This window comes from Magnolia sinica, chromosome 9 (genome assembly GCF_029962835.1).
Source record: "Magnolia sinica isolate HGM2019 chromosome 9, MsV1, whole genome shotgun sequence".
Classification (NCBI taxonomy): Eukaryota; Viridiplantae; Streptophyta; class Magnoliopsida; order Magnoliales; family Magnoliaceae; genus Magnolia; species Magnolia sinica.
The window spans coordinates 30,992,121-31,010,116 of record NC_080581.1 but is presented as its reverse complement, the minus strand read 5'-3'; the positions used below and the strand labels follow the sequence as shown (position 1 = coordinate 31,010,116).

The 17,996-nt window shown below is 38.1% G+C and overlaps 1 protein-coding gene across 1 annotated transcript; it reads left to right on the top strand.

The window, feature by feature from the left end:
- Positions 1–1,127: 1,127 nt before the first annotated feature.
- On the top strand, positions 1,128–5,318 carry LOC131254810 (vacuolar-sorting receptor 1-like). Its single transcript, XM_058255530.1, has 5 exons — positions 1,128–1,206; positions 1,673–1,754; positions 3,539–3,628; positions 3,712–3,778; positions 4,712–5,318. Exons 2-5 carry the CDS (start codon positions 1,734–1,736, stop codon positions 4,822–4,824), a joined length of 291 nt encoding a protein of 96 aa, XP_058111513.1. The 5' UTR covers positions 1,128–1,206; positions 1,673–1,733; the 3' UTR covers positions 4,825–5,318.
- The last annotated feature ends 12,678 nt before the right edge of the window (positions 5,319–17,996 follow it).

Here is a 17,996-nt window from a genome sequence, read left to right as displayed (position 1 = left end):
GTCTACAAAAGTAGGTTGCATCTGGCAGGGCCGACTAATTCAATTGCATTAATTACTCAGTGAAGTGGAAACAACCAAACTGTCGTTACAATTCAGAATCTTGGGTGAGCGTTTGCAATTCCATTTAGTTTTCCAAATACATCCTTAGGGAATTAGTGTGCTGAATTGAATTGATAGCAAACTAAACTCAGCAATTTAGTTACAATTCTGTCGTTTATTGATTGTGTTTGCAATTCAAATCACTTGCACATCCAAAGTTCCAAACACAGCCTTAGAGAATCAGTGCACTGAACTGAACTCAGCAAATTTCATAGTATGAGCAAAAGGTCAAACAGCGATATCCACAGCCAAACAATAAATACAATGGCTGATCAATTCCTTTTTCCCTTTGCATTTACAGATTTTCCAACTGAAGTTTGGAAGTAGTGAGACCTTTTTTTTTAGATGTGAATGTCATAAAGTTATTATTTTCTTTTTCCGACTTCTTGGTGTTCATCTAGTTGGATTATTTTCTGTTATAGATTTGTCCGACCTGTTTTAGTTGTTTAAATAATTTGTTGAAAAATATAGAGCTAAGACATGTTTATCAGGGGGAGGCATTATTTTATACTTTGTTTGAATTGCTTGATTGTAATGCTTTTCTCTAATATTTATTTTCCCAATAAAAGACTAATTGGTCAGTTTAAGGTTGAACACTCTTTTACAAGGTAATTTCTATACCCCACATGCCATTTCATAGTCACATTTATACTTGATTACTGCTTCTTTCCGCCCCCAAATCGATGGATCACATTCCATTCACAACCATGATTTGGCAGTTGGCACTAGCACATCATGTTGGCCTCAGGAATCATGAACACCCAAACGCACCTTTTGTGATTTTCATCAGTATGGCATGGTAGATGTAGAAAAATCAATGTACACTTGAAATTTTCCATTTTTTTTTCCAGGTAAGTTGGACAAGGGGCTGTCCTAAAAGCCATCTGGGCGGGTTTCCAAGAGACCACTGAGCCAGCCATTTGTTTGAGCGAAGATTGGTAACAGTTTCCTAAGCATCTCTTTATTCATCATAGCTTGTTGTTCAATTCCTAACCTTCATTTTTCTTATTTGAAATGGTATAATAAACAGATATAGAAACGAATGAATGCTTGGAAAATAATGGTTGATGCTGGCTTGATAAGGCTGCTAATATTACTGCTTGCAAGGTATTCTGTTAGAGGTAGTAGCTGATGTTTGATTGAAAGAAGTGGTGACTTTTCTTGACTTCAAACCAACGATGGTATAAATGGGGCTTACCTTTTGGTAGGTATAAAGCTGTGGATCTAGTGGGCCTGGTCATGGGAATGAGCCATGCCTAAATATCTCCCCTATCTCATGATCCCACTCACCATCAATGGAAGTGGACAAAAACTAGTAGTTCACATTTAATGCGGGAGATTTTGGCTTAGCTCCTCCATTGTAGGGCCCACCATGTGAATGACCCAGACCACCAAAGGCAGGCTCCGCTTGTACAGTTCTTTGGTCTGAGCAAATGCTCAGTCGAACATTATATATTGCCTCATTCTGTTAAGAGTTAATTCCTAACACAAGCTTTTCCATACAATCTTTACCTGTCCTTGCAAATTCTATCTAATTTTATTTATGTTTTTTTGCATCTACATTTGATTGTAGGACACTTTCTGGGGACGGGTGTGTGAAGGCCATGTTGCAGACGAAGTGAAATTTGTGGGTGATGCATATAGTCATTGTGAAGGTAAACTTTCATCATTGTATGCTTAAAATAGGATCGAGTATCAAAGTAATATTTTGCTTTCCTTGGAATTTTCAAATGCGATGCTTAGATGTGTCTGTCTTTTTTTTTCCCTCGAAAAAGCTTGTGCTAATCTCTTCCTATGGGAATGAAGACAAAAGGCTGCATATGTTTTTGAAGATTATGTTCCACTTCTAACAAGGATTTCTGGCCATGTATTTACAGCCAGTAAATGTTCTCAAATTTGAGGTCATGAAATTATATAAGATTATATTGTACTTCATTGATGGATGATGAATGTGTCTTATTTCATGAAGCTAGATGATAGCAAGACTAGAGAAAAAGTTAGGTGAGTCCTGAATCAATGCATTCTCGAGGAGTAATGATTCTGCACCCCATCTTCAGATGCCAAGCACAACTGCTCCGCATGTGTGCATGAACGGGGACATCCATAAGAAAGCCCCCGAGTCAAGTGCCATATCATAAAAATCAGGCTAGTCAGTCATCAGGTGAGGAAGGCATGCAGATTGAATAATGCTAATCATTTCTTAAACTGTCCTTTCTTCATTCGTGCAAGGCCCACCTGAAAAATGGACCTGCCTGATTTTTAGGCTGGAAAATGGAGACCACCATATGAATATCTTGGATCCTGTAGACGTGCATGTTGGCAATATGGTGCATGTGTTTGACACTTGAAGATGGGTGCTTGGAATTAGTCTTCTGTTGCATTCTTTTATAGATAACAACTATCTATATATATATATATAGGTTAACAAACATCCATGACACTGTTATTCTTCCAGTCAGCTTTCTTTGTACTTTTAATTTAATTTTATTTTTTTTGGTTGGGTTTTAGAAAGCTAAGGTTCATTAACTGCAGATGCAGCTATGACCCAGTCTCTCCTACGTTTACACACATGCCAATGTGGCACGTGTCATATCCAAACTGTCAATTAGGTGCGCCCAGGAATCAGTTCGATCTGCTCATCAGGTGGGGTAAATGTACGGAACAAATGGATGACTACAAAAAGTTTGACCAACAAACCCAATTCAATGTAAATGTGCCCCATCTGATGAGCAGAAAGGGCTGATTCTTGAGCAGCTGTGTGTTCAGCCCACATAGTGGATAGTTTGAATCTCACATGCATGCAAGGGGGCTGGCGGTTATACATGAGGAGGATCATAACATAACTTCGTTAGCTTTCCCTCAGTATCGATGATGCTAGATTCCTGATTTCGTTAATGATGGAAGACAATCTCCTCGTGTTTTTTATATCTTCGAGTCCCATTTTAGTATCGTTGTGTGGTTCTTCCGTTGTTGCCAAACCCGAATTCACCCCCTCCCTTCAAATCTCCCCATGCCTACTGGTCCTAAAAAATCCTATTGACTTCTCCTTTCTAGTCTCCAATGACTGCCGGTTCTAGTAGTGATAGAACTACCAAAACTTGAGCAAAAGTTTTGCCATTTTACAATGAGATGTTCTTTCATCATGCTTCCTTCAATTACCACTTTCCAATCTCTTGCAAGGTCAGATACCATGAAATTCCCTTTTTACTAGCACCCCACTGAAAGAAAGATCTTTATATCCTGTTCACAGTCACTTTTCATTGTAACTGGGAACATTCAATTGTCTGATGCATTTTTTAGATACGGTTTCTAAATTCTAGCTATCTTATCACAGTAGAATATGGCAAAAATGAATGCTTATTATTATTTTTTGGCAACGGACAAGCTAGTTCATTAATTCCATTTATTCTATGTTGACTCTTTGATTGCCTTTATGCAGTTTCCGGAGCTGCACGCTGTGAAAACAACAGGGGTTGTTGGAAAAAAAAAAAAAAAAATCCTAAATGGCAGGACTTACTCCGCCTGCATTGTAAGTGCACCAAAAATGGATATTTTGCTATCTGAATTAATTTTTATGGTTATATTGAAGTGACTCTATGATCAATCATGCAGGAAGATCATACCAATGGTTGCGTATGTCCCGAAGGATTCAAGGGTGACGGGTTCAAAGAATGTGAAGGTACTTCTTCACTTAAAAACTCATTTAGGCTGCATTTGGATGTACCAGACACTTGGGCTGGCCAAAAAATAAATAAAACACACACACACACACACACACACACACACAGAGTTCGGAATAATATTGACAGATATAGTACGAGCTAAATGTTTGTCTCTTAGCTATATTGATCTGATATGTGCAACCGATGGTTTAATATCATTGAAAAAACAGTATGTATCCTCCAATATGAACTGGTTTCGTCCATGAACAATATGTTAGAAACAGCCCGATACAGGATGATATGACCCGGTTTGGGTGGTAACCAGATAGTTCACCAAAACTGATCTTCAATCCTAGGTTCGCAGGGCCATTCTTCATAAAAGAAAATGGACTGTCCTCTCCCTCCCTCCCTCGACCAAGACCAAGATAGAGACCGATCTCGACCTCGATGTTGAAATGAACGACTGGAACCCAAAACGGACTGGCTTGTTACATGGGTTACAAAAATTCATTGACATTTATCGCTTTTTGTAACATTGAGGATTGTTGTTGTTGATGTTATGGTCCCAAACGTACTCTGGCAATTTGCCCGGGCCACCAAAACTAGATCTCTCTCCCGGGCTTTATAACTGTTGGTTGTAAAGAGTGAAAGAGTTGAGACTTGATTTGTGGTTTAGGACAAAAGAAATGCAATGGTTTGATTTGTTTGAAATTTAAGATTTATGATCATCAGATGGTTCATCTGCGTTATTGAAGGCAATCACCTACCTAAGGGGTTGATCGCCTCAGCTATTTCAAGCATTTTTTTCCACCTTGATCTGAATTCAAGTTCTCGTCCTGCACTCTCGATTTCAGTTTTAACCAACATTTTGTGAATTCAATGGTGATAATTGATGATGTGGTACATCAGTACATGCCGTTGGTTCTATCTTTGCTTCGAACATGTTTTAGACATAGATGAATGCAAGGAAAAGACTGTCTGCCAATGCCCGGAGTGCAAATGCAAGAACTCGTGGGGAAGTTACGAATGCAGCTGCGACTGTGATCTTTTGTACATGAGATAACACGATACATGCATAAGTACTTTCTTTTCTTTTCTTTTTTGGAAAAAATGTTCGAATTTTCCCATTGGATGGTTTGGTAGCAAGCACCCATTTGGAAGTATCCCACACAATATCATGGATATAATCACTTCAAAGCACCCAATCTGCTGAAGCAGAGAGGCTGCATATGATGCTCAATCAGGGGCCTTTCTTGTTTACCCAACAATGGTAAAGGCAGGACCAGTTTTCAGTAACACAGGCCATTGATCTGGTGAGCCCCATCATTGAATGGGCCATACAACAATATATTGCCTACCATGTGATCCTAGCCATATGATGTTCATGGATAATTAAAACCCACGGTTCCCATTTTAGAGGGGCCTAACCGGACTGTTAGGATCATCTAATGTGAGAGACTTTTGGGTTATCTCCCATCCATGATGTGGGCCCACCATATCAGCGAATTATGTCCACAACTCCACTGAGTTTGATATTCTCTTTACAAAACAATCCCTTCTCCTACATCTATTCCATAGATAGTTCTATCATGCAACAATTAACTTAGTTAAAGTAATATATACATTGAATATGACAAACTCGGGCAACCATTCATTTGTCTTGTTTGACTTACTTCTTAAACTTGCAGATGGAGACTATGAAGTAACCTTTGCAGATGAATACCAACGCTGCTTGGTTGAAATGATGTATGAACAAAGACTAGAGATAGCAGCTAGCCGTATTGGCCAAGCTAGGAGTGGACCACGTGGAGAATTTTTTTTATTTTTGATGTATTCAGACAATTTTCAACTTATTGCTGTAAATATTATATATCTTTTATTGTAAAGTTGTACAATATTTGTTTAATATTCATTTTTAACTATATTGCAACATTCTTTGAGTTTCAAATATTTAAAAAAATAATAAATATACAAGTTCCAATAGGAAACAAAACAAATAAAAATAATAAAATAATAAATAACAATAAAATACTCCAGTTGATATTTAGATCTACCTCATTTTCGTGCTCATGTTCTAAGATTATCTACCAAGATGGATGGACAGTGTAGAATTATAATATATATACACATCAAAGTGGGCCTCTCACAGTCACACTGCAACCAGAATGGGTGTTACCCCGCTCCTAATGTTTAGCTTTTGCTTGCCTATTACGCTTCATACTGGATCTTAGTGAGATGCTCGATATGCAGGTTAGATCGAATGGTGATGGTTCTTTACAGATGCATATTTGGGATTTATGAAAGTTTCAATGATGCGCATCTCCATCCTTATTATTTCATCTTAGCAAGTTACCCTGGATTAACAGGTTTGATGAAACGTGCACATCATAGTGCCCTTATATATAAACTTATGACATCCCATCCCCATTGTCGTCTGTGGTGTGGTCCACTTGAGTTGTAGACTTTCATAGGCTAGTCTAGCATAGGGAAATAAGCAAACCTCCAGTTATTTGTTACTCGTTCTGGTTGCATGATAAGCTGGATACACAGGCCCTCAGAATTATACACGTTGCATATATTAACCTAAATAAAATTTAATAGATTTTCTTCCACTGTCGCAGTATCAGATTTCTTTTTTGTAACAATCCCATACTCTTATTCGTGGACTAGGACGCTTGTTTGTGGAACTACGAACTTTTGGATAGTTTTCATTTTTCTAATGTCCGGTAAATTTACACCAATCCAATGGTCAGATCATCAGATAAGCTTGATTTTTAATTCATAATTCATGATACATTTACACTAATTACCATAATTTGGACCATTTAATTTTAATAGTTGTATGCTATATTTAAAATAATGTCTATGCAACTTCTAAGTGCCTACGTAACATGCATCATACAGCTAGAGTATCAAAAGAGGCCGATTTCCCTGAAACCAGTCCACCATAATTAGGAGTGTCAATGTGCCAGGCTTGAGCCTGAAAAATCAGAATTTTCAATAGGGCCAGCCCGACGGCTCCGCTGAAACAGTTTACAATATGGGCCGTGACCTACTCCAGGCCTGGCTCGTTGACGGCCCTAACCATAATGTATACTTTATATCTTTTACATTCCTCTGTTTCTCCATGTCATTTTAGGGCATGGTTCCAAAAATACAGCAGCTTAAACACTCAAATAGGCCATAACATAGGAAAGAGTAGGGATTGGAGGGCCGCCATTAAAAATCTTGAGGAGAAGTTTTGGATCAATCTGATTTTGATTTTTGTTTTTGTTTTTTCTTTTTTTTCTTTTCTTTTCTCCCTTCATCCAATTCATAGCGACCTCATGCATAGGTTAGATGCAAATAAACATCACGGCAAGCCGTAGAAAGGTTTCAACCATGAGCATCATCCGTCTCATTGGTCTACAGTGCAGTCCACTTGAGATTTAAGACTTGGGATCATGCCATGAATTTGAACGAATAAACATATATGGTCAGCATAGATATAACTCATTCATCACCATGGGCCCCACAAATAGGTTGGCCCCACCATGAGGATCACATTATGTAAAAATAAGTCCCATTTGCTCATCACATGGGCAAGAGAAAGTAGATAATTTCTGGCCATTAGTAAATAGTCCCATTTGTTCATCACATGGCCCACCTTTGATGTAGTTTGGGCCCCACCTTTGACGGGGACAGTTGGCCTCCCTTAATAAGGGCAATGAGGGAAAGGCTGCTTTGATATGCACTGTGGCCAAATCATAAAAAGTAGGAAAGTAAAAGTCAAAAAAAATTATAAAAAAAAAAAAAAAAAAAATGTTAAAATAAGTAACTTTTTGCATTAAGTAACTTTTATGATAGTGCTTACCAAATCAACTAGTGTTAAAAAGTAACTCAATGATTTAAAATAAGTTTAAAAAGTAATTTATTTGGTTGTGTCCAAGAGGCCCTTAATAGCCGGATTATTAGGCCATGGGACCTACATCCTTTGCAAAAATTTCATTATTAACCCAACCCAACTCCTTTGGACCCTACATGCACAAGGCCAAATTATGCATGGGACCAAACTGACCAAACCGTACATGTAGTGTAAAGTGTGTCACATTTAAATAGAGTGCTTTGACCCAAAAATCAAATAGGTCTACCCATTAAATGGCTAGGGCACATGCATCAATGGAGTGCCTAATGATTGGCATAGATCTTTCATATGCATATATTCCCTGAGGCTGTCAACAGGATGTTGTTGAGATTGGGTACTTCCAAGTCTTATATCTTATTATTTAATACTCTATAAAGTTCTAATAGTAAAGTTATATGTATTTAGGGCCAACTCTCACTGGCTAGATTACTATGCCATTGGCTCCACATCCTTACCAACATCTCATTAGATTTAAATACGTTTATACCTTTTCAGAATATAACATGTTTATTGGGCAGACCATAGTTTAACTTGTATTCAATTAAGAATATAATTAAAATTGGGTGAGCCCATTGTGATGTTTATGTGAAATTCACCCTGACTATCAAGTGAGTCGACCCATGTGAGGCCCAAGGTGAAAAAAATCAGCCCCATCCACGTTTCAGATGAACAACACAATTAGAAATAGTGTACAAGGCAACACTTGCTCTCTATTTTCTTCCCCCTTATGTGGTTTAGCTAAATTATGGATGGACCTGAATTTTTGGATGTTGGGTCTAGATTTCAATATGGCATCTAATGATTGGAGTGAATTTATATAACCATCATGGTGGGCCCTGAAAAAATAATTAAGGATTGACATCTCTCTATTATTAGTTTGTTTGGTGTGGGATTAATTCACAGTCAACTTGTTTTTCTTCCCTTAGCCTAAGGTGGGATTATATATCTAATGGTCAGTAGCCTAAGTGGGATTATATATCTAATGGTCTGAGTGCATCCCACATACACACTATGGTAAACCCCATCAAAAATTAAGAGTGGGCGTCTTATAAAATTCCATTATTTTATATATGGAATTTTACAAAATACCACGTCAATAATGTATTATTTACATTCTATACCGTTTTCAAAAAGGTTTTTAATAAGCAACCTTATTAATGTAACAAATTATCACTGGAGTACCTTTTCTTAATGGAAGTTGGGTCTGTCATGCCCAAAAATCAAAACTATATCTGATTCAAATGGCTCACATCGAGGGGAAACAATTTCAAGGGTGAGTATTGTCATGTACCCTGTTGGTCTACTTGAATCATGGATAGGGCTGAGTTTTGAGCCCTGGACCTAAAATGGGATGACAGACCTGATGGTGGGGGTGGATTTCACGGCTCACCCAAGCCGCCCAGCCAACCCAAACTTCCCTTGTCAAATATAATGGTTATTGAAAGCCTTTCTGAAATGGATGCTACCCGGCCAGGCTCTAGCCACGAATGAGCAGATGGGGGGCATCGTGATGTATATGTGTATCCATGCCGGCCATTCCTTTTCTTAGATCATTTTAAGGTGAGCCCAAAAATGAGGCAGATCCAACACTCAAGTAGACCACACAACATATAGCTCTTGCATTTAATGCTTTGTGCATTTAATGCAACCCAATCTTACCATTTAATGTGGCCCATTTGAGCGGGCTCAATCCTTAAAATGATAAGAGAAAAGGGACGGCTTGGGTAAGAAGTCACACCAAGTTTCAGCCGTACACAAAACTCAGGTGGGCCCCACACAAGTAGTTTTAAATGTTTTAGGCATGATTTCTCACAATTTCAGATGGTGTGACCCACTTGAGTTCCGGATACAGTTTATTTTTAGGGTATATCATAACCTAAAGGGGACCCACCAAATGCATGCTGTGGATGTCCAACATAGATCACGGTGGGTCCACAAAGCTCAGCCTGTTGACAATTTTGCTCCTATTGAATTATCTTCTTCATAAAATATATTACCCTTTTCTAGATTTGGACTACCGGCAAATACGTGCACCTGGAGTCTACTGGTTTGAACAATTAAAAATATTCAATAGAAGTGATTGTTGAAGTAGAGCCTACTCATGATGTCCCTCCATATTAGTGAAAGGTAGGTCGAACCTGCAAGTTTTGCTTGATCAGTTTATCAAAAAGAATATGATACTTGCATTTGGAGTGTTTTAGGATGAGAGAATGTGCAGCTCTTTGATTCTACAAGTGGGGACCATGTTTCATGATTCAGATCCGTGATTTTGGTCAGTTATGATTGTACCACGCTCTAGATATCTTCAGTATGAGACAATAACTCCTTAATATGAGGCCTATGAGTAGACAGTAATAAAAAATAATAGAGCAAGTACCCTCCTCAATCAGATAATAGCTAAATGTTGCATTGATAGAATTTTCTAATCTAGGCAAATTTTAGCACATGTTTCATCTGCTGTGAGGCCCATGAGATCCATGTCCTCGAAAACCGAATCATGCTTCTTGTTTTTTCAAAGAAGTGCACAAGGAAACTATGATATAATTACAATGGAATCAAGGTTAGATTAAAAGTAATAAGTAGAGAGTTATTTGGGTCTCTTCTTTTCTAAAAATGCATATGATAATTGTTGTTCTTGATCTTGTTAAGCATGATCACATTTCTTTCAATTTTTAGTTCATTACAACACACCCAAATGATGTCTACGAACAAAGTGCCTATGCTCTATAGATTTGGGGGCGACTTCATTTGGGAATCAAATAAGGTTTATTATAAAGAAGGCACAAACCGTATTGTTCATGTCGATTGAGGATCAATTACCTCAAACTTTTATCGAAAGTGTGCGAGATTTGCAAGTTGACCGATGTTAGTAGCATCAAGTACAAATATCCTGGTCAAGATTTGGATTCACATGTGTAGATTGAGAATGATGACGATGTATCCAATATGATGGAAGCATTTCTTTGTAGCAGTCACCCTATTCATCTCTTTGTTTTTGCTGTCCAAAACCTTTCAATCCCCATTCCGATTCCCAGGCACTTCAATAAAAATTTGTTTATGTTCTTAGTTATATAGTTCACTAATTATTTCTTACTACCTTTGTTTGTTTAGTAATTTGATGCAGAATGCCAATAATGGAAATGATGAAGTATTGTTGTGGGATTTACATGGAAGAAATGGAACACGTACACATTCCTCACATAATACTAATGCCAATAACAATAATGTTTCAAATGTGCCCAATGACTTGCTTGAAATGGACTGCTTGTTGATGGATAATCAAGAATTACCTTGCGGGTTGGTTGATAGTTGTGTTAATGATATGTCGAGAACGATCCCAGTTTTAAAAGAAGGCCAAGAATTTGAAGATGCAAATGCTTTCCTCAATACTTTAAGGGAGTACGCAATATGTTTGAATTTCGAATACAAGCGAACCAGGTTGAGCACGTTCTATTATAAGGCGAAATGCATTAAAGACAATTACTCATGGCGCATATATGCTTGTAAGCTTGTTGGCAAGCTGACATTCAAGATAAAATCCTTGAAGGGAAACCATACTTGTAATGTTGCATATGAATCAACAATGTCAAATAAAAGAAAGCATTGACAAGCCAATAGGATATGGATTGCTGGTTTGGTCAAGGATAGGCTCCAGAAAAAATTATCTTGTACATCTAAAGATATTGTCAATGAGATTAGCCAAAAATATGGGATCAAAGTAAGTTATGATAAAGCTTGGAGGGGTAAAGAATTGGTACTAAATGAGATGGACTCTGAACTAATTGTTCTAGGTCTTTGCAAGAAAATTGAGATGGCAAATCCAGGAGGCACAGCAAAGCTTAGCAGGTCATCAGACAACTCCTTGAGACTTTTTGTTGCATATATGACTGCGGTACATGGTTTCAAGCAAGCATGCCGACCTATTGTGTTTCTTGAATGTACAGAAATAGAAGGAAAACACGGAGGTGCTATGCTCTTTGCCTTTGCTGCTGATGTAAAACATGATTGGTTCCCGATCTTATGTGCATTTGTTAAATCAGAGAAGGTAGTGAGTTGGAAATGGTTTTGTCATGAATTGGCTCAAGTCCTGGGATGTATACCTAAATTAACATTTATATCAAATAGAGAGGATGAGATTCTTGAAGTGGTTCGTAGTATCTTTCCATATGCATGTCATCAATGCTGTTAGTGATTGCTGGTTGAAGAAATTGTGAGGAAGTACAAAATTAGGGATTTGGGGTTGCTTTTTGAGGATGCAACTTATGCAACAGATCATTTTGAATTCGATGCTTGTTTGCATGAAATTCATGATAAATCTATAGAATCATGGAATTTTTTTAAAGGATATTAATCCTCAGCATTGGGGCGCATCTCACCTCCAAGAGACATTGTGTTTCCGATATTTATCATGTCACCATGATGTTTGCTTGGGGTCTGAATTGCATCGACCTACCTATCACCCATGCTCGTATGATGGATACATTTAGAAAAAAAGTGTAAATGGAGTTCAAAGTGGGAGACATTCTTCGTTCCCAGTGCTCAAGAAGGTTATTTCTATAGTAGAGAGACTGGGAGAACTTGTTTGTGTTACCTTGTGCAGCAGAGTTTGTGGTTGGTAAGCATATTTCAAATGCAAAGAAGGTGGATCTTGAACGGCGAACATGCTCATGTCATTACTGGCAAAAGTTTGGGTTCCCTTGCCATCATGCCATTGCGGCTATCCGATACAGTGGACCTAACGTAACGGGCTTTGATGTGCATTACACAGTTGCCAAATACCGTGAGACATTCAAAGGGTGTTCATCCATTGTTTAACAAAGGGCATACCCGACTGAAGAAGTGCATATTTTGAGAGACGCTTTCTCTAATTCATTAGGGCACAAACAGGATGATGATGATGCTGATGAAAGCGATGTCTTACAGCTGATGGATGGAGAGGATGTCACACACAACACAGTGGGCACCGCACTGCTTGGGCATTGTACCCATTGCCTATGACAGGTGTGGACCTCTGTGCATCAATCTATTTAGTTTATGGATGACAGAAATTGCCATGTCATAAATTAATGATAGACTATCACAGAAATAACCATGTCGTAAATTAATGATAGACTAAATTATTTTTTCCTTTTTTTTTAAATGCACACCACAATGGATATTGGAACCTATGACCTTAGTGTTTTAAATACTTCAATTAGTTATGATAAGGATTTATTAATAAAAACTTACAAATCTATTTAATAATATCAATATAAAAGTGAAGAAAAACCTTAATTCAAGGGTAGAAATATCGGATGGTTAAGATCATCTGCCATATGATTTTTAGTAAGCCATATACATGCATTATGGTGTCCACATTTTGGAAGGTACAGATTGGTCTAAACGTGTTAAATAATTATCTGATTATTTAAAATATTAACCACTTGACACCAGCATTTAACATGGATAGTCTTACCGGTGCATTAAGTGGCACCACACACAACCCTATTGATATAGAACTTGCTCCTAATAATTAACAGAGGACTTGTAGTTGGGAAGGGACCCACATCCGTGCCGAAACGGCCGGTGGCAATGTAACCGTTTGTGCACCAAACGAAAAATAGCCGCTATAGTGCTTTTATCATGCGAATCTCACTTTGATGCACGCCAGTCCTATATTTGGAGAAAGCAGATGATCCTTGGCCCAATAATCTAAAGAAATTTGTGTAGTTCCTTGTCGGAGATTTCAGAAGTTAAAAAACAGTACAGGTCTTCCAAAAATGATTTTCCAACGACTTTGTCCGTGGACTTGCTCAAGTGTTGTGTGGGTTTTTTAGCTCATATTTCAACGAGTAGGGAATCAGATGGAATTTGCAAACCTGCAACCAAACACAATACGAATTGAGATTTTGCTTAAAATAGTGTTTAAGCATCGATTGACCCTTTTGAGGGTATGTTGAAACGGCAGTCGGCAGTTTTTCAGTTCAACCACACAAGCACCAAAGGTGGGATGACTAGGATCTCTTATTCTAGGAAATTTTGGGTCGCGATCCGTATATGGTGTTAGTCCATCCTTTCAACAGTCGAGATTAATGAGCTATTGGCCCACTCATAAGAAATGAAGACCGTCGATATCTGTGTCCGTAATATCTCTGCCCTCCATATGGCATGTCCATGTTGAAACGGTAGCCATCTCCATATGTATGAACCAGTTTGATCAGGTTATTCAGGCCATTCAATCAATGGTTAGTAAAACTCGCAGATATGGGAGGCAACGGGCTAGGCCGGGCCCATGCAGCATAATGGATGGATAATCTGATCTGTCCATTTGGAAGGCCCGTAGTTGATGGACAACTGTACGAATATTGCATCAATTGGGAAAATCTTATTTGTCTAAGAGAAGTTTTAAAATGGATAGTTAAAAAAGAAAACATGTCAACAAGCCCACGTTCAAGAAGAGGAAAACCGGCCCTCAGAACTGTCCATCTTTCATGGTTTAATTTGTTTAGTCGTTCATCTTAGGTGGGTCAATAAAGATGGATGGTCTAGATTATAAAATGTGGCCTTCTTGTTCGGCGATTGATAACTGCCAATACCTGAGCTTGGCTTGTTACCTAAGAATTCAAGTTTTGTATGCATATTTGGATTTCTAGTCCTATAATAATGTCAGCATTTCTATACCTTGTTGGTATTTGGCTCCAAATCTGGTAGTTGGCATGTGTGTATTGTGACGGGATGCAACGCTTTTTATAGATCGATCCGAACTAAACCCCTATGACCCCAAGCGTTGAGATAAATAGAGAGACCATGGGTGGTCGTTTATGATCGAGAACTGAAGCAGTTCGGCTATCAATTAAGCCATATGTATGTACAATCAAATGATTTTGCAAAAGGAATGGTTTGTCTTTCTAATAAGTTCTTATTGTCTTTTAATTAAAATATTTTTTTTCTCATCATGATAGCAAAGATAGTCCGATTGCAATAATTGCATTAATTGAAATAAAAGTAAAAACTTACAAAAGCATCCCTAAGCAATCCAACATCTATGACGTGCATCTTAAGGCACTAGATTTAAGTCTTCCTTGGTCTAGCGACTTAGGCGTAAGCAAAGAGAATTACATTTTTGAAAAGTAAAGAAAAAAAAATTTCTTGCAATCTATCGCTCGGCATAGAAGGAAGAAAATTACACTATTTTTAATCTAGGTCGGTCTGGCATAGCTGCGCAGACGGATGGAATTACACTACTGCTATGCTATAGCTAATCCAGTGTAGTAGCGTAGACAGGTTGTCTTAAGCTAAGAAAAGCTAAGATAAAAGATAAAAGATAAGTAGCGGTGTACTATAAGTTTGATTTTATTTGTGTTGGGTTGGTAAGGGTCAAGAGCTTTATAGAGTTATGGGACAATTGCATGCACAGATCTTCAAATCCACCCCTCTTGTCGCTAACATGAAAATAATTGTCTAGACTCAGAGACAAAGATAACCTATCATTGTGATTTTTTGGATTAACATATAAATTATACAAATACAACTAACCTAAAATTAACATTCCCATTATGCATGTATTTCTTAGTATAAAAAAGAAATGTGTATCGTGGCTTTTAGAAAATTCAGGGCAGAGCATTGTGTTCATGTTGGAACTTCTAGGGCAGAGCATTATGTTTTTTTTTAAAAATAAATAAATAAATTAATTAATTAATTAATTTATCACAGAGCATTTCAACCCATGCTATCATTCTGTCTCATGAATGCATCACATACAACTAAAATAATTTTTCTTCATTTCAACATATCATAAGTACATATCTAATTCATTCAAAAATGTACTCAATTCCTTCTCAGTAACAAATTTAAACTTAGAAACAAATATGAACATCTAGAATTCCTTGGCTATTCGGTTAGATCCTTGGAGCACCTTTCAAACAATCGTATAAGCTACATAAAGGAAAAGCATCTTGGAGAAATGTTCATTTGAAGGGGCGGGCTGGCCGGGCTGCCTTTTCAATCAATCTCCGGCCACATCTCAATGTTAATGGGCCGCTATTGGTTATAGGTTTCAAATATAATAAATCGAAAACAGCTCATATTATTATTGTATGCCTAGGCTGGCCGGGATACCTTTTCCATCAATCTCCGGCCACATCTCAATGTTAATGGGCCGCTATTGGTTATAAGTTTCAAATATAATAAATCGAAAACAACTCATATTATTATTGTATAAAATGGATTCAACATAATACTGTAAATAAAAAATAACAAAAATTGAGAGGATCTCTCATTTGAATAGGTGCAAGATGATCTGGATTAATGCGCACTTGACCAGGGTTCAATTATAATTAAACTCAGTTGGACTTAGTTCAACTTAATGTGACTCGGTGCAACTCAGTATGGTTTTTGATGCACATAAGTGGAATCCCACTAGTTACTTAATGTGACTGGTTACACTAAGGTTCTCCATCCTCCAGACCTAAATCTAGTGGATCAGCACGTTGACTCAGTGAGTCATTGTGTAAAAACAACAATTAAGGTTTATTTTCGAATCGAAGAACAAGGAGGGAAGGATTACCTCTTAAACAATTTTGAAGCACCTGAACCAGTCGGAGAAATGATCCAAATTCAAAAACTCAGTAGGTTGACTCGGCGATTCCACTCAGTTGTCAAACCGTCTCTCTCTCTCTCTCTCTCTCTCTCTCTCTCTCTCTCTCTCTCTCTCTCTCTCTCTCTCTTGTTTTCCTTCCTCTGTTCTCTCTACTTTTCTTCTTCTCTTTTCTGCCTTCCAGAACATCTACTAAAGGATCTTTTCTTCTTATCTTTCCTGCCTTCCTAAACGTCTAGCAAAGGCAAGGCCTGAATTGAACTAACTTGGCTGAAATTGATAACGAATTGAGTCGAATCTCTCTCTCTCTCTCTCTCTCTCTCTCTCTCTCTCTCTCTCTCTCTCTCTCTCTCTCTTTCCTTCTCTCAAATTCTTTCTTTCTGTTTCGATTCCAATCTCTCTCTCTCTCTCTCTCTCTCTCTCTCTCTCTCTCTCTCTCTCTCTCTCTCTCTCTCTCTCTCTCTCTCAATCAAAACTCTCTTTCCTTCTATTGAATTCTTTCTGTTTCGATTCCAATCTCTCTCTCTCTCTCTCTCTCTCTCTCTCTCTCTCTCTCTCTCTCTCTCTCTCAGGTCTTTATAACCTTAAATAGCACTCTCTTTCGGTCTTCTTATCAAGCATTCCAGTTGGAGTAGGAGACAAAAATAGTTCTTTGCGTTCGTGTTCTTAACAGCATGTTTTGAATGCTAGTTGGGTGCTTTGATACATTTCGATACCCTCAATCAAATCCCGTGTAATGAATGATGATCATATGTTATTTAAATGGGCCTCAGTTCGGATCTTGAATCGATGGCTAAACAATGTTCGAAGGTGTTGGCTGCTTCACGAAGAAGATGGTCGGATTGTTAACGGCAGATTACAAGCTGGGGGTTATTTCTTCACTCCGTTGCTATTGGACAGACCAGATGGATCATGCATAATTGGAGGGTTAAGAAATCAAAGGTTGGGATGCATTTGACCCATGGTTCAGGAGGGAGAAGCCTTCGGGCTATCACACACTTGAGAGGCCGAAAACGTGGAGAAGAACATGGGAAAGGGGAGTTTCTGATTGGCTCTTCAAAGATGGGGAATGTTGGAGCGATGAGTGTCGTTGAATAATCAGGGAATCCAGAGATTGGATGGTCTGGATCAATTTTAAATTCGCTAGGTGAGGTTATGACGGTCGTGAGAAATTAGAAAAAATCCCGTTTCAAACGAATTCTTTAGGCGATGGTGTGGTTAGGTGGGGTCCACTCTGATGTTTGCAAGAAATCCACTCGGTCCATTGATTACGCTGGGTCAAAATCAAGTAGGAAATCAAAGATGAGGCAGATCGAAGATTCGAGTGGACCGCACGATAGGATAACTATGGGGGAGACGTCCATCGTTAAAAACTCACTTGGGTAACAGATGGATGGTCCAGATCACTCTGATGGGTCCCATTGTTGCTGATCGAATGAGAGGAAGAATTTGAAAGGGAGAAGAAGACGGGGCTCTTCCTCATTGCACACGTTGGTCTTTCTTAAAAAAAATTTTTAACAGATCTGTGGGGCCCATTTGTGATGACTGAGAGGCATCCACATCAAATATGATGCCAGTACGAAAATATGACGGATTCAAGAGACGAGTGGTCCAAGATGATAGAAAAGGCAATGCCTACGGTTAAAAGCTTCTTTGGGGCTACTAGGGTGATTACATGCCATCTATACCGTTTATGGAGTTAATCTATTATGATGGACTGAAAATACAAGAATATTAGATAGATTTAAAACTTTCG